Here is a 25,932-nt window from a genome sequence, read left to right as displayed (position 1 = left end):
GAATGTTCCAGCTCATCATCAATATGTTCCCTCTCTATCAGACACTGAGGGGCTGTGTTACAGGCAAAAATCAGAGTCTCACTGGGCCTCAGTGATAGGTCAATAGAATATATGGGATTGTGCAAAACCCACCTGATTTAAACAGCACCATAACAGATGATAGACAAAGACTCACAATGCAATTAAAAAGCATATATGGTACAAGCACGTGTGTGTGTGTGTGTGTGTATATATAAAATTATGACAGTGTGCCCATGAATAAAATTCAATTAAACTATCTTTAAAAAGTAACTTGATTTTAAAGAATATTTAATAAGAAAATATTTAGGAAGCATTTTTGTGATAATGTAGTTACAAACATAGGATACAAAATGATATAGCACAGTCTCAGTTTAGGAAAAAATGTGTGCAGACTGGGTGTAGTGGCCAACACCTGTAATCCTAGTGCTTTAGGAGCCCAAGGCAGGAGGATCATCTGAGGCCAGGAGTTAGAGACCAGCCTGGGCAATAGGGTGAGACCACATATTTACAAAAAATTAAAAAGAAATAGCCGGGTGGTGGTGCATGCTTCTAGTCTCAGCTATTTTAGGGGCTGAGGTGGAAGGATTGCTTGGAGCCAGGAGTTTGAGGCTGCAGCGCGCTACGATTGCTCCACTGCACTCCAGGCTGAGTGACACAGCAAGACCCTGTATCTTAAAAAAAAAAAAAAAAAAAAAAAAAAAAAAAAGGGGAAAGACAAAAAAGGGTGTGTGTAAAGAAGTCTATATGCATAAATTTTGATGCATACCATAAAGTGAAAATGTAATTGAAGTTATCTTGTATGGTAAGATCAGAAAAGCTTTTTATTTTCTTTTTTATGTCAATCTTCTATGACCATGTCTTACTTTTATAAAAAGAAACAAGAACATTAATTCCTCTACTAAGAGGGAAAACAAAGAGTCAATTCTTAAGAGATAATTTTTTAATGTTATGGCCAAAAGGGGTTTTACCCATAGAAGGTCCACTGTGTACTAAAAACAACAGAGGCTAACATTTCTAAAAAACCTTCTATGCGCCAAGCACTGTACAAACATTACTCTGCACAATCCAAGTTTATATTATCATCATTTTACAGATGACCAAACTGGTTCTCTCAGAGGTGCTCACTAACGGGCTGGGTGCAGTGCTTATGCCTGTAATCCCAGCACTTAGAGATAAGCCTGGGCAACACAGCGAGACCTTGTCTCTAAGAAAAAAATAAGAAATTAGCCAGGCATGGTGGCATGTGCCTATATTCCTGGCTTCTAGGGAGGCTGGGGTGAGACGATCACTAGAGCCCAGGAGGTCAAGGCTGCAGTCAGCTATGGTCACACCACTGCACTCCAGCCTGGGCAACAGGGCTCAGAGAAAGACCGTCTCTAAACAAAAAAAAAAAAAAGAAAAAAGAAAACGCCAGACCTTGAAAACTGACTGGAGCCACAGCCTGAGCTATTAATCCTTACAACAGTCTTCTTTTGGGCAAAAAGAGGGCTAGTGGTTATTGTACCCTTTCTGGCCAAATCCCCCATGTCTCCATTGCAGCTTGGCCTTAGGATATAAGAGCAGAAAAGCCCTAAAGTCCTTTCCCGACTTGGCAGTAGAATTAGAACTGATAAAGAATACATGTATGCTTTGCCCTTAAGAGGTAGGATGTAATTTCCAACACCCAAGTCCCCTGAAATCCCATCCCGAGGGGGGACTCCCTCAGAAGTATGAACACAGGTCATTCTATTCCAGTAGCACTCACGGAAGACACCACTAAGAAGGGGCAATGGCATTGCTGAGGGTCCTTTGGGGATCCACTGGGTTGAGAGAGTCCTGAGTTGAGAGGACAGTAGGTTGCTGCTGCCCTGAAAATGTCCCTTCCAGACAGAGGTGACGTCCTTGTATTGAACAGATAATTTGAGGGAATTATTTTATAACTGAGCATGGTAAAGGAAAACCTCAAAGGACAGTGTGAGGTCGATAACCACTCCCAGGCCTGAAGGGGCACAGAGAGAGGGGAGTCACTGGAGCTGGTGACAGAGGGGCTAATCGGAGTTGGTCAGGGGATATGCTAGCCTGTGTTGGACCTGCAGGCAGGGGGCTGGTGAATGCATACCTGAGCCCCCAATCTCCTCGTCTTACATTCCAATTTCTGGCCAGCATACCCCACTGGCCAAACCTCATTAAAACCCATAGAGATTAGTGTCCGCATGCACAGAGCTCATGGAGAGAAGGGAAGAAGAGATCTTAAGGGTTAACTAGATGACACCAGAACAGTCCCGAAGGTGTGCTGTGGACTGCACTGTGTTCCCCTAAAGTCATATGCTAAAGCCCTGAAGACCAATGTGACTATATTTGGAAAAAGGGTTTTCAGTGAGGCAATTAAGCTTAAATGAGGTCATAAGTGTGGGGCTGCACAGGACTGATGTCCTTATAAACAGAGGAAGAGATAACAGAGCTCAGATCTCTCTAGCTCGCTCGCTTTCCCTCTCTCTCTCTCTCTCAGGTTGTAGGCACAGAAGCAAGGCTATGTAAAGACCCAGCCAGAAGGTGCCTATCTGCAAGCAGAGGAGGGCCAGGACCCAGCTCTACAAGCATCGTGGTCTTGGACTTCCAGCCTTCCAGCCTCCAGAACTATAAGAAAATAAATTTCCCTTGTTTAAGCCAAGGGTCCTCAACCGAAATCGATTCGTGGCTTGTTAGGAATCTGGCCACACAGCAGGAGGTGGGTGGTGGGCAGGCAAGTGAAGCTTCATCTGTATTTACAGCCATTCTCCATTACTCTTACCGCCTGAGCTCCACCTCCTGTCAGATCAGCAGTGGCACTGGATTCTCACAGGCGCTCGAACCCTCTTACGAACTACACATGCGAGGGATCTAGGTTTCGTGCTTCTCACAAGAATCTAATGACCGATGATCTGTCATTGTCTCCCATCACCCCCAGATGGGACCATTTAGTTGCAGGAAAACAAGCTCAGGGCTCCCATGATTCTACATTATGGTGAGTTGTATAATTTCATTTTATATTACAATGTAATAAGAGAAATAATGTGCGTAATGAATGTAATGTGCTTGAATCATCCCTCAACCCCCTATTCTGTGAAAAAACTGACTTCCATGAAACCGTTCCCTGGCACCAAAAAAGTTGAGGACCGCTGGTTTAAGCCACCCAGTCTGTGCTGTTTTGTTACAGTAGCCCAGGCTAATACGAGGAAAGAGGAAGAGAAGAACAATGGCCTGCCCATCATTGGATTCTACGTGCTCTGCCACAGAAGGCATAGAGACTGCTATCATTCGACCCAGGAGGTAATCTGACCTTTATTCCTGTGAGTATGGTTTATGATTGAAGTCCCAGAAATAAACAGACTGAATGTGCAGGCTGGAAATGCCATCAAGACAGCTGCTAAAGATCTATGGGGTTAATCCTAAACAATTAGCAATTCAAAGATACATTTCCTACAGAGGCACTGGGGGTTTCCATTCATAAGAAATATCCAGAAACCAAAACACATGTGCGAAAAAATTTAAAATCTGCACATTTCTCCAAAAAAAAGTAATTTAAGAATTAAATCTTAATGTGGGGTGTAGGGAGAAGGGAGGGTGCACGGAGTACTATGAAGAGAAAAGAATCTTGAGGCATATATTTTCCTAAAGTGTGGGAAATAATGACATTTTCTAGCTTGGTGAAGTCGTGTGATTGCAATTGGCTATTTAAATATGGCTTTGCATGGCAAAAAAAAGAAAACTCTCTTCAATTTAATTGAGTGCTCCATTAAAAGTTAGTTAACTTAAGGCGAAATATATTGTGGAATCCATGCAGGATCCATTTGAACAACCTGTAAATACTCTCTTTGTATCTAAATGCACATTTTTTTCTCATGAATGCCCTATGAAAACCAATTTGTATTACCCTATCAGAATTATTATTAAAGGATAGAAAAGAATTGGATTTCCTTGTGGCTCAAAAAGTCAGAAAAGGCCACTTTATGCTGGATTACCAATTAATTACCAATTAAATCATACACTCCGAGCCAGGCTTTGAGAACATTAGTGTAGGATGGAACTAAATTTCTTTCTTTAAAATAATGTGATTATTTTTTAGTCAGTGCAGTTAGGTTTTATTTGATATTTAGTATTACTTTCTTCTCCTGTATCGCTTAGTAAGTATTTTTAAAAGGCCATGAGTAAATGACGCAGGTTTCTTGTGATATAAAAAGGAGTAAGAAAGATAGTAGCATATATTAATATGTGCCTGGATACTGTGCTAGAAGCTTTCACATATTGTTAGTTAATTTAGAGCAAAATTTAGAGCAACATCAGCAAAGTAGATAGCACTAAATGGATTGTTCCATATTAGGAAACTGATAACATTAAGTAACGGGCCCAGTATCATATAACTAGGACGTGGTAGAGACAAGAGGTCGAGACCCTGCGTCTGATCAGAACCTCTGGATCTGTACATGTCGACTTGAAGAGAGACAACAAAACAACTTTGGAATTGAGGCACTTCCACTCATCCATGATGTCTCCCAAGCACTGCCTCAATACCCAACTTATCAAAGCCCCTTGTCATTCCTCTCCCCACCTTTTTTGATATTCTTCCTCTCGGGGAGAAAAGAGCACAGTTCTCTGTGTAAGCTCTTTTATGCCATGGTTATTCCATACTCCATATTCCCTGGATAAAGGGGCATCCAGGGATAAGGGGAAGAAGTTGGAGAGAGACAAGGACACTTATTACTAATGACTTAGTAGCTAAGAAATAAAGAACTGTTCCTATTTTTAAAGCTCAAGGACATTCTGACTAGCATTTCCGAAATAAATCTTGTTGCTTTATGGAACAGGGCTCATTGAAAGAAATAGATCTCATCTAGAAACATAATGTAAAGACCAAAAAAAAAAAAAAAAAAAAAAAATTAAAAAACCTCACGAACACCACCAAAACCTCCTTTAAAAACTACTGTTTTTTGTAGCACTCACACAAAACGTTTGTTCCAGAATTCTGAAACATATTGCTTCTTTAAGCAATTTAAATAACTTTTTGATAACATTTATCATAACTTGGTGGGAGAAAGCATTCTTGGTGATGCACAGAGATAATGTAGTCGTGGTAAAGGTGTATGAACACATCTATGGGATAAGAGCTTACTTAAGCCCCAGACTTATTTTTTCAATCAGTTCATCCGAGTAAGATGGAGCTGAAGTTAGGGAAATTAATTATATGGAATTGAGTTAAGACTCAGGGAATAAGATCGTCCATCCCCTCAAAAAATCCACAAATAACTTGAATGAGACAATATGAGATGTTTTGTCCAATGCAATGTAGAGAGGATCCAGGTTTCTCTTGTTCTGCTTCTACACTTAGAATATTTCATAACTGTGCTCTCAGAATAACTAAGGTAAACAGAGGAACTATTATGTGTATTTTAAAGCAAACGCTCATTAATTATGCTTTATTTATTTGGTGATGTGAGTAAAGGAAACAATTCATTAATTCCACTTGTTTCCAAGCAAAAATTCCAGGATTGAAAATGCTTACCAATGGAAAACAACAGCTCCCTAAATCTGATCTCAGCAACCAACCAACAACCAGTGAGTGGCCTCCACCAGCACCTGCTGATGTCCAGCACTTCCAGCAGCCCAGTTCCTGGCCCTGCTACTGGTCTCAATCTTTACGCACCTGCTTTAGCCTGTCAGCTGCCAGACCCACACATGCAGCCTAAGAGAGACTCTGAGGAAGGGCTGTCTAAACATCCTCAGACTGGCTTCCAGAGAACACTGTATGGGAGTACCTTCATTATTCACATTCTATGCTACTTAGCCACTCAAAAGATGGCTGATGAGAGAGATGGGAAATACAAATGCCGTTATTTTCTACTTCTCTGGTGAGAAAAAATGAGCAAAGAAGGCTTTTGTGGATAGTAACCTATTTCTGCTCATTTCTGTCTTCTTGCCATTTCTTATGTGACATGATTTCACTCCCTCCTCTTCCTCCACATCTGAACCTCACCAATCTATCTTTTCAGCCCCATACCAGGTAGTCTGTATTATGATTTTCTGTGCACACAATAGTCACTAAGCCAAGAAATTTTTAATGTTCTTTTGACTTTTTAATGATGCACTGAAGTTATCAGATGCAGTTATTAGCAATCATATTAATTTTACCATTCACAAATGAAAATCCATTTTATGTGCTTCCTGAGCATATCAAATGCAGCCGACTTCACTTCCAAAAAAATAGAGAGCCTAATAATGACTATAGGATCAACTGCAAATGACAAAATTTTAAATGCCATTTATAAGCTACTTTTAGTCATGGTATTGTTCACATCCTAGTCCATGAATGGAGAGCACATTGCACTGAATTTAGGGACTTCAGGTCAGTTTTCTAAAGTGACACTTGGAAATGGTGAGTAAGGTGGTCAAAGACTAGTGTCAAGGACAATGAATCAGTGCTGCAAATACAGAACTTGCCTACATCCCTATCATTAGCTAATTTTATGTTTATTGTGTGAATAGAAAGAAAAAAATTGAGTTACTTATCCACCATATCTGCTAGAATATAAATTTGGTAGAGCATCAACTTACAAAAGGCTTAGTAGAATTAATTTCCTTATCAGAGATGCCCTTTCTTCATAAGGGTTGATTGACACTGAGGATTTACACACTTAACACAGCTTCTTAACTTTATCACAACAGTGTACAAGTTGGTGTGACCCTTGGCTCCTGACAGCAATATCACAATTGTGTAGATTTCTTTTACTTTATTTTCACAGCATAACTGGAAGAAGAAAATCAGTCTTATATGGAGAAAGAGTAGTAGAATATGTGTGATGAAATAAAAACTGGGTGTGTTTACCAATGGAAATAAATATGCTTTCATACTAAGAATTCTATTTCGATGAACCTTTAGATATTCTGTATATTCAGGAACTTCAAATAATACAATTTTGGAGCTGAATAATGTCCTATGGATATTATGTAAAGCTGGACACATAAAAGGTTCATTCAGTATAATTTTATATTTCTACATAAGGGAACTAAGGAAATGATGTTACCAGAGCCAGTTAGAGGCAGGGCTGGGACCAGAATGCACCCAGTCTTGCCTCATCCAATGCTGATTTCCCCTGACTAGTACTGACACCAAGTGTTGCTAAAAATACTTAACAGCTTGCTTAGGAAAACATGCTTAACAATACTGGATTCGAGAAAATTAAAAAAACAAAATAAAACAAACTTCTCTTCTGCCTTATCTCATTTGCCAAATCAACAATTCCCAAATAATTAGCTGCTTTAATAGTCCCTCGATGGTCATTCATACTGGTCAATTCTGCTTTTTCTCAGACCTCGTCTCATCTGTTCACAGAGGCCTCAGCAAGACTCAGGTGATTAACTTCCGGTTACTCCTTCCAACATCCTCCATGCTTTGAGCCCCTGCACAAACAGTTTTCCCATTTTGTGGGGGCATCTCACATTGGCTGGAAAGAGGGGCAGGCAGACTAGGTTTCTCAATTCCTCACTCCAAGTGCTAAGAAAATAAATGTCTATCTCATATGCTCTCTGAAATAACCACAATCAATAATTACTAGCACCAACACAGCTGTACTGGGTACATCCACCATCTCAGCATTTCCATTTTTGGGAGAAGAAAAGCTATTCTCACACCTGCCAAAAGTTTTTACAACTTGGTTCATCCCAGAGCAAAGGCAAAACCATGCTCAGACTTTCAGGAAGGCCAGGTTTATGAAATTAAGAAGGATATTTCTAATATTAACATTGATTACCAATATTGAAACTGCTCAGAAATGTATATCACCTTTAAATGTATATGGAAGGGGTAAAATTTGAAAATTCCTTTCACAGAGAATAAAAACATTTATTATCGACAGAGGTATGAAAGGAACTTACTGTAAATATTTGGACAGGCACTTGGAAAGGAGGATAGAGGGATATTCCAGCAATAATGAAAAGTTCATACTCTTCTCTAAGTTAGCTCTAGATTATGAAATCTCTCACTATGAAGTGGTTCCAAGTGCCAGCTCAAGTCTGCAAGGGTAAGCCACCCTCATCCAGAGCCCAGCATGGGGCCTGAACTGTCACACGCCTCTACTATATGAAGTAATAATACTTGATCTTACACGGAGTAACTCCTAACATTTCTGAAACAGAGAAGATCAGCCCTCTCCATTTCCTACCCATGAACACAATCCTGTCTTAATTAAAACAAATTACGCTTTAGAGAAAATTACAGCTGTTATCAGGCTCACATTATTTACAAGCCTCTATAGTGAGTATTTTCAGGTCCTTAAAGATGCATCCAATGTGGCCCTTTTAAAAGAAGCCCATTGCAGGACTGCATACTTCATATGTGCAATCTTATTCAGCCTTCACGATAGCTCTGTAAAGCAAGTCCTATCATAGCCTTTTCTCTGGGAAACAGAAGCGCTGATAATTTGTCTCAGGTGAAATAGCTAGAGAGTAACCAAATTGAGCAAGAGAGGGACTCTATACCACTATAGGCCTCATCCAAGGATGAACAGGAAGAGAACAGAACACACAGTAGGGTTCAGGGGTGTGCCAAATCAGCTGCCTGGATGATCAATTCTCCAGGAACTCAGAGAAGATCTTTGTTGTAGTGTTCACTTTGGTGACCGCAATTCAGCTACGGTTGACTAGGAGCTGAGTGTGAACAGATGGGCCCACCTGACCCACTCGACAGGAGCTGCTATTGCACAGAGCATGGTGGCAGAAAGTGCCACAGTCATTTTTCTTACTGGCCGTGTTGCCTAACTTTGCCAAGACTCAGTTTACAAATCAATAAGCTGAGTGTTCCTGTGAGGCTCATGCCCATGCCTACCTCAACTGGCTATAGGTGTTATAATCATGTTCACAGCTAAATATTAGGTTTGACTGTATTCATCAAACATGAAGTGAGGAACGCAAGCTCAGGTGAAGCAGAAAAACAAACCTGCTATCTAAGCCATATACACTTTAAAATCATTTGATATTATCAACTAAGTTCCATGGGCCCTTGTTTGTTACGTAGTGGTTTTGCTTTTCCAATTACTGCCTTGTTATGTTGAAGGAAACTGATCTGTCTGTTCTCCCTATCAACTTTCTCAAATCTATGTTTAGAATCATAGCAATTCAAAATTAGTAAAGACCTCAACTTGACCTAATCTAATCCCTATATGATTTTGAATCTTCCCTTAACAGGGACATCCATACTATACCATACTAGAACACTCTTGTGAGGAGTTGTTCACTTACCTCCCAGGTAGCCCAGCAGTCACTATAAACAGAACAAACCAAACCAAAAGAACAAAGGACGTTATTGATAACTGATTAATCTAGGAGTAGAATAGTCTAACAGAGGGATTTAAAATAGGATTCGCAGAAGTTGATTTAAATTGCCCACACAGTTACTAATGGATCTCTAAACTAAAACTGAAAACAAGATGATAATAAAAATTTGAAATTTGCACCTACACAAGGTTAGAATAGATTTGTGTTCCTCTCCATAAAAATGCACAACAATTCACATTAATATAGTAACCTAAATTTGATACTTGGATGTCAGATAACTTTGTGCAATTAAATAATGTGAAACCACATATGTATTTATAAAAAACACACATTTCTTTGTTTCCAAAATGGATGATATTATATTGGGTACACTCGGCAAGCCAAGTCTTAGCTTTGTTAATGTTCTAAATACACAGAATTCCATCAGGATGTAGTTAAATCTTGAGGGAGAATTTCTAAAGCAAATCCCAGTTAAAGTCAATTTTCATTAAGTGGAACCAATTTTTAAATAAGCTCCCTTTTCTTTCCGCCTAGCCATATATCATTCCAAAATTTTACATTTGCCAACTAGTTTAACAGTAATCTGTCATTTATTAAAAAGCAAACTGGTACTAATCCTGCTACAGCTGGGTGTATATCAGATAAAAACATATCCCTCCTGGATGGAATTGGTTAAGTTTATTATGATTATTACTACTGCTTTAATTTTATCTCTTCTCTCCCCTCATGGTGAACGTATGCCTTTAATTTAAGGGTGGGGAAATATGTGTATGTTCACTTGTGTGTACGTACAAGCAACCTTTGCTTTCAGCAAACACTCCACATAATCCATCAGTTTTTAAATCTGGTGAACTGAAAAGGCATTTGATGATGGGAAGGGAACATAGTGGTCAGAGTCTTCCTAAGAGACTAAACAGACATACGCCAATAGATGTCTATCAAATGTCTTGGTTTCCATCTGGACCCCTAAATACAATAGAGTCAGGATGGGATGAGATACACAGTTTGAACAGAGAGTGAAGGGGCCAATGATCCTGATTTCACTGACTCTTCTTCACCATCCTTGACAATGGCTCTGTTCTGTTAGAGTTCACTGGAAAGCTTTAATTGGTATTACCAAAGCCAAAGAAACTCAAAGAAAAATGACTTGAACTTCAAAGTATACTTGTAGATAAAATGACAAAGCAAACCCTATAAGCTATGCTCCTAAAATATCTACAAAAAACTGCATGATTTCTTCAGAAAAAAAGACTAAGATAAATGCCAAACCAGTGCTTGGCATATAGTGTGTATTTAAGAAATACGTCTTCTTCTTTTTTTTTTTTTTTTTTGAGATCTCGCTTTTTTGAGTCTCGCTCTGTTGCCCAGGCTGGAGTGCAGTGGCCCAATCTCAGCTCACTGCAACACTGGCCTCCCGGATTCAAGTGATTCTCCTGCCTCAGCCTCCTGAACAGCTGGGATTTATAGGCGTGCACCAGCATGCCTAACTAATTTTTGTATTTTTAGTAGAGAGGGAGTTTCACCATGTTGGCCAGGCTGGTCTCGAACTCTTCACTGCAAGTGATCCACCCGCCTTGGCCTCCCAGAGTGCTGTTATAACAGGCATGAGCCACCGTGCCCAGTCTTAAAAAATATTTGAGTAAAATAATAATGGGAATACTGGTAACCTTAATATAGGCTTTTCTGACTATGAAAAAGATTCCATTTCAAGTTTTTTTCTCTTTTTCTAAAAAATGTTATTAAACACACTTGTCAGGAAATTGTGAAATGCTGTCAATATTATACACCTGCTGATGAATATTGATTGCACCAAGTGAATTAAAATCCAACTGGGGCAAAAAAGATGATTCCAAGGCAACTAGACTGTGCTACAGTAAGTCTTCTTATTGTGGGCTGTTTACTCTGCCCTAGCTTACCAGATTCTGTAAACTGAAGGGACTTTGGGAGCTTGCTTGCACTTTATTTAGAACATTTATTCATCATTATACAGTGAGCTCCCCAAAGACAAGGGCTGAGTGCTATTCATCTTTCCCTACTATCTAGAAAAGTGCCTGGAATATTATAACCCCTCAGTGAATGCCTCTTCAATGCAACCAGGAATAAACGAATGAATAAAGAATCAATCAGAGAAAACTTTAGGGTCTTAGCTTCTTATTCTGACACAAACCCTGGGGTCATCTACAGCTGAATCATTGTCAACTCACTCACTTGTTTTATAAAATCATTTTCCTATTTAGGACTGACTGGGAAGATGAAGCCAAGAATGTTCCCTGAGAGAACACTTTGCTGGTCATGTCAAGGAGCCAAGCCAAAGGCTCACCATGGTAAATGCAACTGTGTAAGTCTAAATGAGAGAAACTTTTAAACTGTCCTTTCCTAAGATGACATGTAAAATTTCAATTCTGAGACCCTGGCAAAACTGACAAAGAACCTGTGAGAGAACCTATATGCCCTACTAAGAAGCCTAGGATGTCCCTTGTCAGTCATAAGGAGCAGTGATGAGTTTTAAAGAGAAAAAAAAAGACAAGATTTGCCTATGAAAATACTTCATTGACTGCAGTATTCAGGCAGAATTGAAAGTTGAAGCTCAAGCTGGGAAGTTTGGAAAGTATGCTATAGTAGAAGTCTGTATGCGAGATTTGTTTCTAACTGTGAGGACAAGAAGGCAGATGGATTTCATAAGGTTTTAGGAAACAGTACATGCAAGACTTACTAGATGACCAGCATGAGGAATGGAAGAAATCTCAGGGTTAGGAAGGGAGACTGGGTGAATGGGAGTGCTATCAACAAGTGAGAGAATACACAAATGTTGATAAAATTAACCACTAATATTATTTCTAGTTCCAATGTTTGGACTCTAAAGGCCTAATGACTTTAACTGAATTGCACAAAGTAATTCCGCAAATTTTAAAATGAAGTTAAATTTAAAAGCAATTCAAAAAAGTAATAAAAAGAAAAGCTTCTATGCAGTTAGTTGAGAACCGTGGTTAAATGCATCGTTTTACTATAGGACTTCCCAGAGTCCTTAATATGCTTTTATTTATTTATTTATTTATTTATTTATTTATTTATTTTTGAGACAGAGTTTTGCTCTTGTTGCCCAGGCTGGAGTGCAATGGCGCAATCTCGGCTCACTGCAAACTCCGCCTCCTGGGTTCTAGTGATTCTCCTGCCTCAGCCTCCTGAGTAGCTGGCATTACAGGTGTGGGCCACCATGCCCAGCTAATTTTTGTATTTTTAGTAGAGGCAGGGTTTCACCATGTTGGCCAGGCTGGTTTCGAACTCCTGACCTCAGGTGATTTGCCCACCTCAGCCTCCCAAAGTGCTGGGATTACAGGTGACAGCCACCACGCCCAGCCTTAATACGCTTTTAAATCTTCAAAAGGAGCATATAATAAGTGGTGTTTCTTCAGTATACTTGACAATAAAACCTCTCTACCCCCAACCCCTTTTGCCTGTCATTTTATTAAATTAGTGGTTTATGCCACATACTTTAGAAAATATTATCTTTGATATTTTTCCCAATTATATAGGCCATTCTTTTATAATAATCTCAAGATTATATAATGACCTTCTGTAAGGGTTACTCAGCAACGTGAGATTTAGAACAATAAAAATTTTATGGTATTTTGCATGATTAGTCAGTATTTTGTTTTTATTACCTTTGCCCATTTTAAATAGTGATAATGACTAAGATTCATAACATATTTAGAGACTTTACATTGTTACAGGAGCTCTGCTGAATATTTTACAGGAATTAATCATATAATCTTCACAACATTACTATAAAGCATTTACTAGCATTTAGCTCCATTTTAATATAGAAACAAACTGATCCTCAGAGAGGCTAATTAACCTGAACATGACACAAAAGTACTGGAATTCATATTTCCAAATCCAGGGTCTGGGTACTTTAACCACCATACTATACCATGTATGTTTATAACATTTCTAGAATATTAAGCAAAAATAATACCAGTGTGATACTTAAGTAAATTATCTCAGTACATGCATCAAATTGGCATGGAAGTCATTTATAAATTCATTCACTCATTCATCCTTTCTTCACTAAACCCCTGTTGAGTGCCAGCTACTATTGTGGGTACTTGGGTACAAGCATGGAAGAGACTATGAGATCAGTAGAAATGATCAATAGAAGGAGGTATAATAATTGCAAAGAAGGGATTCTGAAGGGCTGGAGTGCATGTGTGTTATATTGTATATAGGGAAAACCAGCGAAGCCTTTTAAAAAAACAAGTTAGATGAGAACTCAGAGAAGCATGGGGTTTTGTATATACGGGTCACTGTGACCTTGTCAAAAAGCAGCTTCAGTGGATTGCTGGGGTGGAGTCCTGAAGCGGTGGCTTCAAGAGATAATGGAAAAAGAAAGTTGGAGGATGGCAACGTGGGACAACGGCTTCAGGGAATCTCATTCTACAGGGAAAAAAAGGAGAAATGAGGCAGTATTAGGGAGGAGATAAGAAACTGAATCCAGCAGCACATCAAAGCTAATATACCATGATCAAGTTGGGGTGCAAGGCTGGTTCAAGCATGCAAATCAATAAATGTGATTTACCACATAAACGTAATTAAAAGCAAACCCTACATGATTAACTCAATACAGACAGAAAAATATTTCAATATAATCCAATATCCCTGCATAATAAAAACCCTCAACAGACTAGGCATCAAAGGAACTTACCTCAAAATAATAAGAGCCATCTATGAGAAACTCACAGCCAAAAACGCACTGAACAGTCAAAAGCTGGAACCATTCCCCTTAAGAACTGAAACAAGATAGGGAATGCCCACTCTCAACACTCGTATTCAACACAGTACTGGAAGTCCTTGCCAGAGCAATCAGACAAGAGAAAGAAATAAAAAGCATCCAAGTAGGAAAAGAAGTCAAACTATTTCTCTTTGCTGATGGTACGATTCTAGACTTGGAACACCCTGAAGACTCCACTGAGTGGCTCCTGAAACCAATAAACAACTTCAGTGAAGCTCCAAGATATAAAACCAATGCATAAAAATCAGTAGCATTTCTATACACCAATAATGTTCAAGTTGAGAACCATATAAAGAATGCAATCTGGCCGGGTGTGGTGGCTCATGCATGTAATCCCAGCACTTGGGAGGCCAAGGCGGGCAGATTACCTGAGGTCAGGAGTTCCAGACCAACCTGGCCAACATGGTGAAACCCCATCTCTACTAAAAATACAAAAATTAGCTGGGCATGGTAGTGACCACCTGTAGTCCCAGCTACTTGGGAGTCTGAGGCAGGAGACTCATTTGAACCCCAGAGGCGGAGGTTGCAGTGAGCCAAGATCACGCACGTCACTGCACTCCAGCCTGGGTGACAGAGTGAACTCCACCTCAATTTAAAAAAAAAATGCAATCCATCCACAATAGCCACACACACATAATAAATACCTAAGGATGCGTCTAACCAAGGACGTGAAAGATGTCTACATGAAAAATTAGAAAACACTGCTAAAAGAAATCAGAGATGACACAAACAAATAGAAAAAACATTCCATGCTCATGAACTGGAAGAATCAATATTGTTAAAATGGCCACACTGCCCAGAGAAACCTATAGATTCAATGCTTTTCCTAACAAACTATCAATGTCATTTTTCACAGAACTAGTAAAAACTATTCTAAAATTCACATGGAACCAAAAAAGAGTCCGAATGGCCAAAGTGATCCTAAGCAAAAAGAACAAAGCCAGAGGCATTACATTACTTGGTATAAACTATACTAAAAGCCTACAGTAACCAAAACAGCACGACATTGGTACACAAACAGACATGTAGACCAATAAAATTAATAGAGAATCCAGAAATAAAGCCACACATCTACAGCAATCTGATTTTCAACAAAGTCAACCAAAAAATAGCAATAGAGAAAGGACTCCTTATTCAATAAATGGCGCTGGGATAAGTAATAGAGAAAGGACTCCCTATTCAATAAATGGTGCTGGGATAACTGGCTATCCTTATACAGAAGAATGAAACTGGACCCCTACCTTTCACCATACACAAAAATTAACTCAGGATGGATTAAAGATTTAAATGTAAGACCTCAAGCTATAAGAATCCTAGAGGAAAATCTAGGAAATGCCATTTCGGATATGGGTCTTGGGAAAGAATTTGTGACCAGGTTCTCAAAAGCAATTATAACAGAAACAAAAGTTGACAAGTTGGATCTAATTAAACTAAAAAGCTTCTGCACAGCAAAAGAAATTATCAATAAATAACCTACAGAATGGGAGAACATATTCACAAACTACACATCCAACAAAAGTCTAATATCCAGGATCTATAAGGAACTTAAATAATTCAACAATCAAAAAACAAACTACTCCATTAACAAATGCGCAAAAGACATGAACAGACACTTCTCAATAGAGGACACACATGCGGACAACAAACATGAAAAAATTTTCCACATCACTAATCATCAGAGAAATGTAAATCAAAACCACAATAAGATACTATCTGTGGAAAGCAGTCTGGAGACTTCTCAAAGAACTTAAAACAGAGCTACCATTCAACCTAGCAATTCCATTACTGGGTATATATCCAAAAGCAAATAAATTGTTCTACCAAAAAGACACAAGCACTCATATGTTCATTGTAGTGCTATTCACGATAGTGAAGACATGGAATCAACCTAGGTGCCCAATCAATGGTGGATTGGATAAAGAAAATGTGGTACACATACACCATGGAATATTACCCAGCCATGAAAAAGAATAAAACCATGTCCTTTGCAGCAACATGGATACAGCTGGAGGCCATTATCCTAAGCAAATTAACACAGGGACAGAAAATCAAATACTGCATGCTCTCACTTATGAGTGGGAGCTAAACACTGGGTACTCATGGGCATAACGATGGGAACAACAGACACTGCAGACTATGGGGAGGGGAGAGAGGAAGGGGTGGATGGGTTGAAAAACTATCTCCTGGGTACTATGCTCACTACCTGGGTGAGCCTCAGCATTACACAATTTACCCATGTAACAAACCTGCACGTGTACCCCTGAATTTAAAATAAAGTTGAGATTATTTTTAAAAAAACCAAAGAGGGAGTCTCCTCTTGTTCTTTTAAGACAGGAGGATGAACAGTACAAATGGATATTGATGGTAATAATAGAGTTGAGAGAGAAATTTTGATGATAAAACAATTTTTTTGAGGCAGGTCTTTGATGGGGTGACATGGGGTAGGGTCCAGTGAACAAATGGAGGAGGTGGCCTCAGGTGGAAGATGAACAATTAATTCACCATAGTAACAGAAGAAAAGCTAGAATATGTGGCCACAGATAAAGGTGGAAGGTCAGGTGTGCCAAATAAAACCAAAATGACAACATGTAACAGAATTTACCAGATTTCTTTGAAGCCTATGTTTTGTCTTCTGCAGCTAGGCTGAATTTCTGTTTTTTCTCCCTATAAATTGGGAAAAACAGTACCTATCTTTTGAGATCATCATGAAGATGAAATGTTATTTAAGTCCCAGAAGATGACTATAGTATAATAAACTGGATAAAATGTTAAATATTCATGTTGCTACTATTATTATTACTATTAATTGCATGCAGCCCAAATTATATAACTCTAACTCTTGCACTTAATTTTATAGCTCCTTAGAAGAAAGAGCACGTTGTCAACTGTGACATGGTTTGTTTAACATAGTTTCTCTAATGTAATTTTGCCACATTAATTCTAAAAGGGCTATAAATTGAATCAATTCTGATTTTGTTAAAGTCTCTGAAAACAGTATTACATTCTCTGAGCCAAATGCTTATCTTATAGTAAACAAGTAGGGAGCATTTTGAAATTCAATATTTGCTACATTTTTTCATTAGCTTGCAGAAAGAATGGATGCAATCAATACTTGGACTCCCTGAGCAAAATGTATTTATTTCCTCTGTGAAAATCTCTCTGGATACTTGGGCTTATATATTTCTGCCTGATCTCTTTGATGGTCTTGATGCTGCTGCCACCCTGGTCCAGCACTCTCCTGGACCACTTCAATCTTCCAGTCACGCCTCTTCATCTCTCACCCCACATACAGTTACTGTTTACACAGCAGTGATCTTTTAAAATTGTATAAGGTCAGGCCACAATTCTGTTTAGTCTTTCATGGCTTCCTATAACAGAACACAATTCACAGGCCCACCATGATTTAGAAAGCCTTGCTGAGCTGGCCCCTGCCTTCCCCTCCAACACATCTCCGTTGGCTCTCTTCGTGTTCCACCTTGCCCCCAACACCTACATTAGTATTGTGTTCTGGAAATACACCTAATCTTTCCCTACCTGGGGCTCTTTGCTCTTTCTGTTCCTTCTGCATATAATAGTTCTTCATATGATGGGCTTGTTATCATTTATGTCTCTGTTCAAACATCACCTCCTCAAAGAGGATGTTCTGTCTTCCCTAACTAAGGCAGCTGTGCTTTTCCTCAGCAGAAATCAGTTTACTTTTATTCATACACTTACCCTCAGCTGAAATAGTCTTGTTTCTATCCTTGTTTCCTGTTTTGTTGCTAGAATGTAGGAACTTTTATGTATTACATAGAAGATGCAGATGTCTTTTTCACCCCTTTATCTACAGTATATAGAAAGTGGGAGCTCATTAAGCTTAATATGATGAATAAATAAATTCCAATCCCTACATTTTTGTAGATGCTAAACCCCAATAGGCCAGAATGACTTTAGGCTGCTGCATAGGTTTTCAGCCAGCTAACTGAAGGAATTATTTTATCAGTCATTTATTTCTTCATTCCTTAAGTAATTAAGCCAATAAATCACTTATTTATTTCTTTGTTGTACCCTATAATCTAATATTGTATTAAGTTTTTATTCAATTATTTTCTTTATCTTTGACAATGTGTGTGACACAAAAATACAAATGATAATACTATCAAAGAATATAAAATTTCCTGTCTCACTTGATGCCTCATGAAAAAGATTTATTTAACCTGGAAAAGAGAAATATACTGCTTAAAATATTAAATTATATATTAATAGAGATTTAGAGGAACACCCTTTGGGAAAATACAAACAAAATTCCGGACTACAAACACAGATAACTAGACTGAAATTTTATATCCAGAAGTTATCTCACTGAAATTGAAGATATGCTTTTAAAGGCAAGTGAAATTGAAGGTTTGTACAGACACAGGAAGAACAAAATAAATGACACTACAGAGCTCAGGAAGGTTACATTGACTTGCATCATATTATTATTATTATTATTATTATTATTATTATCATTATTTTATTGAGACGGAGTCTTACTCTGTTGCCCAGGCTGAAGTGCAGTGGTGTGATCTTGGCTGACTGCAACCTCCACCCCCTGGGTTCAAGCGATTCTCCTGCCTCAGCCTCTTGAGTAGCTGGGATTACAGGCACCCACCACCACACCCAGCTAATTTTTGTATTTTTAGTAGAGATGGGATTTTGCCATGTTGGCCAGGCTGATCTCGAACTCCTGACCTCAGGTGATCCGCCCTCCTTGGCCTCCCAAAGTGTTGGGATTACAGGCATGAGCCACCACACCTGGCCTGCCTCATATTATTTTTAATCTACCCCAACAGGTAACTTAATGGAATTATCAGGAACTAGGCAGTGTGGAAATGGTATAGGAGAGAAGGATGATGGACTGAGGACAAATTTAAATAGTTTTATAGGAGGACATGATCTTTTCTCTGAAAAATAAAATGCATTTATTATATTTCAGGTATTATACTAGTTGCTTTATATGCATTATCATCTCATTTTGCATTTATAACATCTCTGTGAGTACTACTAGTGCCCTACCTTAGATGAGAAAATGGAAGCAGAGAGGTAATTTGATCTACATAAGGTTAGAGAGAAGTAAATGGCAAATATTGGACTCAATTCTAGCCTATTTATAAATAACCTCTTTGTAAATAACCTGAAAGCCTATTTGTATTAAACACACGAAAACAGTATCTTCTTGACCTCATCACATTTAAATGCATCACCACGGTTTTTCCATATTTATATGTGCAATGCTATGAGCCAAAAAACAATTTGTTCTTATTGATAGTTATTTCTTTTGTTACTACCTCAACTCTAAAAGCAAATGGTTTGATTTAAAACTGAATTCCTTTTTTTACCCTAAGTAAAACCCTGGAAGATCTTCAATGGAATGTTGAATTAATTATGGTATCTCTATACTCTAAAAATTCTGAAGCAAATAAAATAAATGAGTTCTATTCTTAAGGGTTGCCCCAGAAAGATGCCTAGGGTAGACTGTTAGGTGCAAATAGTAATGTGCAGAGATATATAATCTCTGTTTGCATGTTAATATGCACGAGAGTATGGAAACATGTAGCTTATACTCTTAACAGTGGTTACCCAGTTGGGTGGGGAAATCTATTAAGTTCATCTTTACACTCATTTGTATATAATCTATTCCAATAAGCATAGGTTACTTTCATGATTAATAATGAATATAAAGTAAATTTCCTCCAAATTATTTCTAAATATAATCTTCCTAATGTGTTGGAATAATTTTCTCAGGTGATTTTGTTTCTAATCTTAACCCCTTTTTACTCTTCTTTTAACCAAAGTACCACATTTTTAATTTTTTACACACTAAGCTTCCAGTTAAGATTTCCACTGAATGAAAGACTCCCCAGCAAAAATAAATTTGAAAATTGTTGGTTCATGTGTTCTGCTTCAGTGACACGCCTACTAGTCTGTTAGTAAAACCAGCTATTGAATATGGGGCATTCTTTATATATACATGCGCATTCATGAGGTTACGTGTATTACTAATTTAAGTATTTTCAGATTAATGAGAAAGTCCAGATTGCTCTTTATTATAAGAGCCATATACATACAATTTTATGATTAAATATGAACAGTGCTTGGTTTACTTAATTTGAATGATCATTCTATTGAAAACATAGAGATCATTGCAATTTGTAGTCTGTGGCTTCAGTAATGAAATCACCAGATTACACAGAATATATTCATTTGCTGTTAAGGCACCTTGAAAGAAAACTTCTAGACAATGAGTTAAAACATTATCCTAAGGTTTAAAAGACTCTAATATAGGAAGCTGAAAATTGATAGAGCTAAAAAAAGTGAATGTTTTAACCAAACCTGAACTATCATTCAGCTAGGAAATACCTACAAAATAAGTATATAATTTTATACTCCAGTCTATTTCTGAATAACTAGAAGACAGCTTAGCTCAGTCTTCTATTAAAACCCTAACAAAAATGCCATGAAGATGTGGGCAAATCATTATTATTTTTACTCCAGCTGCAACATTACATTAATCAACAATGCATTCCACTGTAAGTATCTGAGCTGGATATTTAACAACCCTGTGGTTAGCATCATTTGTGGTTAATTAAATTTGATTCAACAACTTTTATTGAATACTCACTAGAATTCAATGCACTGTCTAGGTTTTGCAAAGCCCATGAAGATGTGTGGAGCACAAGTGCTGTTCTCTAGGAACTCGCAATTTAGTAAGGAAGAGATACACCCAGAACTAACTCTGATATAAAGCACAATATGATAAGAACTCTATGTAACACTAGTAAGAATATAAAGCATAGGTAAGGGCTATTTATAGTTAATTCTAGTTTGGGCAGTGAGAAGGCTTCTGGGAAGAGGTAAACCTTTTTTAGCTGGGGCTTGATGGTCAAACAGGATTTGGCTTACAGTGGGAGGACTTGGGGATGGGACACAGGAGCTATGCAGGAGGAACAAGGAAAGCATTCTGTGCTGATGGATAGGAGCGGGGCACATCTACATTATAAGGAGTAAAAGAGAGGAGACGAAAAGGGAGGTTAGGGCCAGATCAATAATGGCCTTAAATGAACAAGACTAACTCTATGCTTTAAATCACCCAAAGGTCCATTCATGAATAAGAAAAAGACATTACTTGCGGTGGAGCTCTCCTTTCATGATTACAAAGATTAGTATCCTTACTTTTAAAATTTAATTTAAATAAGACAGGGTTTCTTAAGATCTGTAATTTGAAATAGACATTTTTTTACATTAGATTATATGGTTAGTTTTTTGGGGGAGAGTAGTCAATCAATTTTTTGGTGTAATTAAGGAAAAGAACGATGCATTAAGCTACTTGGTTGTAGCGATCAGGAGCTGGAACACAAATAATATTGTCCTGGGACAGAGGTGAGAGAAACTAGGGAAAGTATTAAAAAAAGGGAGATGCCCCGAGGGGCATCACTAGCAATCTATTCACGCTACCTGGAGAGTGTTAAATACCTTCACTCAATTTCACAGTCCTAAGAATTTATTTCTCCAAATGCAAGATTAACGTATTAATATATTTTCTTTGAAAGAATTTAAGCACTGTAACATACCTCTGTTCTCTTCAGAAGAAACTCTCTAGCTCTTAGTTCACTGGCAGAACAGAAATAACTCAGAATCCCCAATGTTCACCACCTCTTTCCATTAGCCTTCCTGCTGGCTCAGCCTAAGAGCTCCATCCAGTTCTCTAGACTGCAGCTGGAAACCCATAGATTCTTCATATGAGAATCATCACCCATCCACACAGCATAAGCCTCCATGCTTTTAAAACCTACCATTCTAACGCCGTTTTCAAAGGCTTGCCGGGTGAGGGGGGCTGGTCCGTCCACAGTCTTGCCATCATCATCTGGGCCCCAGCTGGCGCTGTAAATGTGCACGTGCTGGGGGTTGAAGCTAACTGATTTTGCTTCAACCATGTCCGTGACATCTCCGTCCAGCATTCGCACTCCTTCAACACAGAAAGGAGAACTAGCTCATTACAGGGCTTTACGACACAACACTCGAAGAACAGAGTTGCAGGATTCTCAGGGGGAAGAATACATTTTTAATCAACACTTAAGTGAGCATATCTTCCCCCAGCAAAAGGATAATGTATACTTTGCAGGTGGTATCTTGGGCAGAAACGATGTCACATTGTATATAAAACAGCAAAACTTCAATTTTTTTTATCTATCATTTTTTTTCTAAGGTTCCTTTCCTTATAACAGCTGCCACAGTCTCTCCCTTCTCATCCCTCTCTTGAGTGAGTACTTGACAAAGAGACCTTCAAGCAATTCGTCTCTCTTAAACTCTTTATTGAATAACTTGTGTTCATAATTGATATAAAACATTCTATCTAACCTCAGCAGTCATATACTATTTGGAAAGCTGCCAAGATAGGATGGTCTCGTGTCCTCCATATTTAATATTAGCCCCTAATCATAAGATTGATGTGAACTTAATGTTTCTTTTTTTGCTAAGTTATTTATGTCAAATAATAAATAAGAATAATCTCTGTGGATGTAGCATTTCAAATAATTCTCAAAGGGTTTTAGCAATGTTTAGTTATTAATCTTCATTTAAGTATATTTCTATCAAACAGATAGGAATTTACTATTAACCCTATTTTGCAAAAAGAGACATTAAGATACTCAGAAATAAATTCTATGCCAAATGTCAGGCTTTCCTTTTTTCCTTTTATTTTGGAGGCTCATAAAAACAACCACAACCAAGCATCTAATTGTTAAGTAAACCTATCTCTCATTCAGCTTAAATTAAACACCATCACTGAAACACTGCATCATTTAAAAATTATATTTTTACAGGCCAAATTTAATCCTTAGGAAAACCTTGTCATCAGTAGGATTTTAAGTTTTTATTGGTTATCAACAAACGGGGATTAAATAATAAAAACCCACATCAAACAGGTTTAGATAGAGACTATGTGAACTGAGGTGGGAATACTGGTAGAAATAAAAATATTATTGAAGGAACTATGTCTTCTTTGTGCATTAAAAAATGTTTAACTTTTAACTATAAAACTTGCAAACAAAGAAAAATAGAAAGAATGAAGAATGAACATATATATACATAGCCACTACTCAATAACTGTTAACATTTTGTCTCATTTTCTTAATCCAAAAATATAAATATTAGGTTGAACCATTTTAGATTCCATGACAGATGTGACCCTTCATCCTTTAAAATTTTTTACAAAAAATAGGGAAATAAGTTCCCACTGTCATCTAACATCTAGCCAACATTCCATTCCCCTCCATGTATCTCTACAGACATTGCATTTGGTTGTTAATGTCTCTTGACTGTCTTTCTTCTAGACTTTTGGATTTTTAATGGAGATGTGTGTTAACAGGAGAGGCGGAGAATGAAAGCTGTGAACAAGTTCCATTAAAAATTTTGGGGACGGGTGCAGTGGCTCACACCTGTAATCCCAGCACTTTGGGAGGCCGAGGCGGGTGGATCATGAGGTCAGGAGATCCAGACCATCCTGGCTAACATGGTGAAACCCCGTCTCTACTAAAAATACAAAAAATTAGCCAGGCGTAGTGGCGGGCGCCTATATTCCCAGCTACTCGGGAGGCTGAGGCAGAAGAATGGCATGAACCCAGGAGGTGGAGCTTGCAGTGGGCCGAGATCGCGCCACTGCACCCCAGACTGGGTGACAGAGCAAGACTCCGTCTAAAAAAAAAAAAAAAAAAAAAAAATTTGTAATGGAAATTGGCAAGTTTGTCCATGGTGTGAGTAAAAAACCCTACATAATGATCTCGATGTACTGCATCCTGAGTAACACTGGTTTAATTTAATTTAAATATTCAAAATTTATCTGAATGTTTTTTAGCAAAGAAAGATGAATGACTCTATCCTCTTACTTTCTATTGAAAAGCATAAAATGAAACTATTTTATTGGTACCATGAGGTCTGAAATAAACGCAGTAATTGCCCCAAATAAGCTCACTGGTGTTCTAAATGCCAACAGGAGAGTAGGACATAACACTTGAATTCAGTTTCTATGTCATGCATGAAAAAATGCTTGTAAATCACACTTAGAGGGTGATGTTCATTTTCTAACAGAAATTTCACAAAAACAGAATTTTACTTTGTCAAGTTTAAAGATAAAACGCTGCTTTTTCCTCATTTAACGCCGAGCCTTCATGCCTTGGGTATGGGGGTTAAACTTATTATTCAGAATGTTCTTGTCGTAGAACATTTTTGATTTGTTGCCATATATTCCGTTTTTTTAAAATAAGGTTCTGTAAGCTAGGTCATTGGTTTATCTGTGAGTTCACAAGTTCATCCTCTCATTTTTTAAAAATTATTAAGATTTCTGGGTTTGTGCTGGAGAGTATTGATAAGAATCTGGGGCTGTGTGTCTGTGTATGTGAGAAACTATATCCTGGACCATGAGAAGGGCTGACCTGGCAGCCTCTGATCTAATTCTCTTGGGATGATGAGGGGCCTCCAGAACTCTCATCATTCTTCAGGGAATGAAGAATTTTTTTCTTTGCCTCTTTTCTTTAGCTCTTTCATATGCATTGTGCTTAATAAATAGCAGATGCTCTCCGCTAATTAATTACTGCTTAACAAATTGTCATACTCATAAGAATTCAGGGGGAGAAAAAGGAAAGAAAGAGGTCAAATGCACTATGGACCAATATTCAAGGTAGTTTCAGAAAGCCTTTTCTTAGTTCTATTATTGTATACCTTAAATATTTCATGTTAGGGAATCTCTACATTTGTATTCCTATCCTAAAAAGAATTGTCATTTTTATTTTTTAGTTCTAACACTATTTCCCACTTGAAAACAAATAGTGCATTGGAAACAAGGAGGTCAACCTGGTTCCAGGAGCTTCATTCATCTTATGACGCCCTTAGGAGACCCCTAGGGAATACCTTCAGGCATAATGATAAAATCATGAGGATCCATAGAATCTATTACAATATTTTCTTCTCATTTGTGTGTGGCTGTGGCACCAGGCTGTTGCTTACAAAGATGATTACAAATGGGAAAGTTAAGAGTTTGCTTTTGACAATGCTTAAATTTATATTGCTCTGGCTGGGTCCTTATAGTAAGTATATGTATAATTGAGTTTTTATGTATACATGCCTGCATATAGATATAATCTGAATCATTCATGGAAATAGTATCACTATATTACGGGATTACAAAAGGAGATTTTTGCCATATATCATTTTAATTACAATTAAAAGGAACTTTTTAAAAGCCTAAGCCAAAGGAAAAAAAACAAAAACAAAAACAAAACCAGGATTTTCCACTTTGAGAGAATTACAAAATGCTTCTTTCCATAGAGATATTATGGCCTAATGTTTATATTATTAGTTCTTTCTAACCCAGGCACCAATTGTAGCATTTTGGTACAAATGTCAATGACCCCCATCTTCACTACTAGATAACATTTTTTTCAAGTCTGTTTAAAAGAAAAGTGTTTACAATATTTTAGGGTGACTGCTTCAGAAGTCTTTAACTAAATGTATTTAACAGCGCATGCTAACATGGTCATGTTGGGGCCAGCAATAGTTGAACACTATTAGGTAAAGATATGCCCAATCGTTTAACCTCCATTTATAAAGGATTCTGAAAGCCAGTCAGCCAAAGAGCTAACTGGCGCATTTCTACATCCACGTGAGTTGGTTTCCCATACCTCCGATCTTGGCGTTGAAAGCAATTCCGACTGTGCAGTGCGAATTGTTTGCAGCGGCTGCCACTTCTCCAGCACAGCGAGTCCCGTGCCTGCAGGCAGAACACACACACTTTCTCAAGTAAGACACACCATTCTCACAAA

The 25,932-nt window shown here is 38.0% G+C and overlaps 1 protein-coding gene across 2 annotated transcripts in view; it reads right to left on the bottom strand.

The window, feature by feature from the left end:
• PCSK5 (proprotein convertase subtilisin/kexin type 5) overlaps positions 1-25,932 on the bottom strand; it is a 467,874-nt gene that overhangs the window by 262,123 nt on the left and 179,819 nt on the right. For both annotated transcript variants that reach the window (XM_009244528.4, XM_063714247.1), the window contains exons 6-7: positions 25,792-25,880; positions 21,910-22,082 (exon numbers count right to left, since the gene is read on the bottom strand). In XM_009244528.4, the coding sequence (XP_009242803.1) occupies positions 21,910-22,082; positions 25,792-25,880 (262 nt within the window). The remainder of the gene's footprint in view (positions 1-21,909; positions 22,083-25,791; positions 25,881-25,932) is intronic.

Source organism: Pongo abelii, chromosome 13, assembly GCF_028885655.2.
Source record: "Pongo abelii isolate AG06213 chromosome 13, NHGRI_mPonAbe1-v2.0_pri, whole genome shotgun sequence".
NCBI classification, from domain to species: Eukaryota; Metazoa; Chordata; class Mammalia; order Primates; family Hominidae; genus Pongo; species Pongo abelii.
Note: the sequence above shows the minus strand (reverse complement) of the source record. Positions and strands in the feature narration are given on the sequence as shown.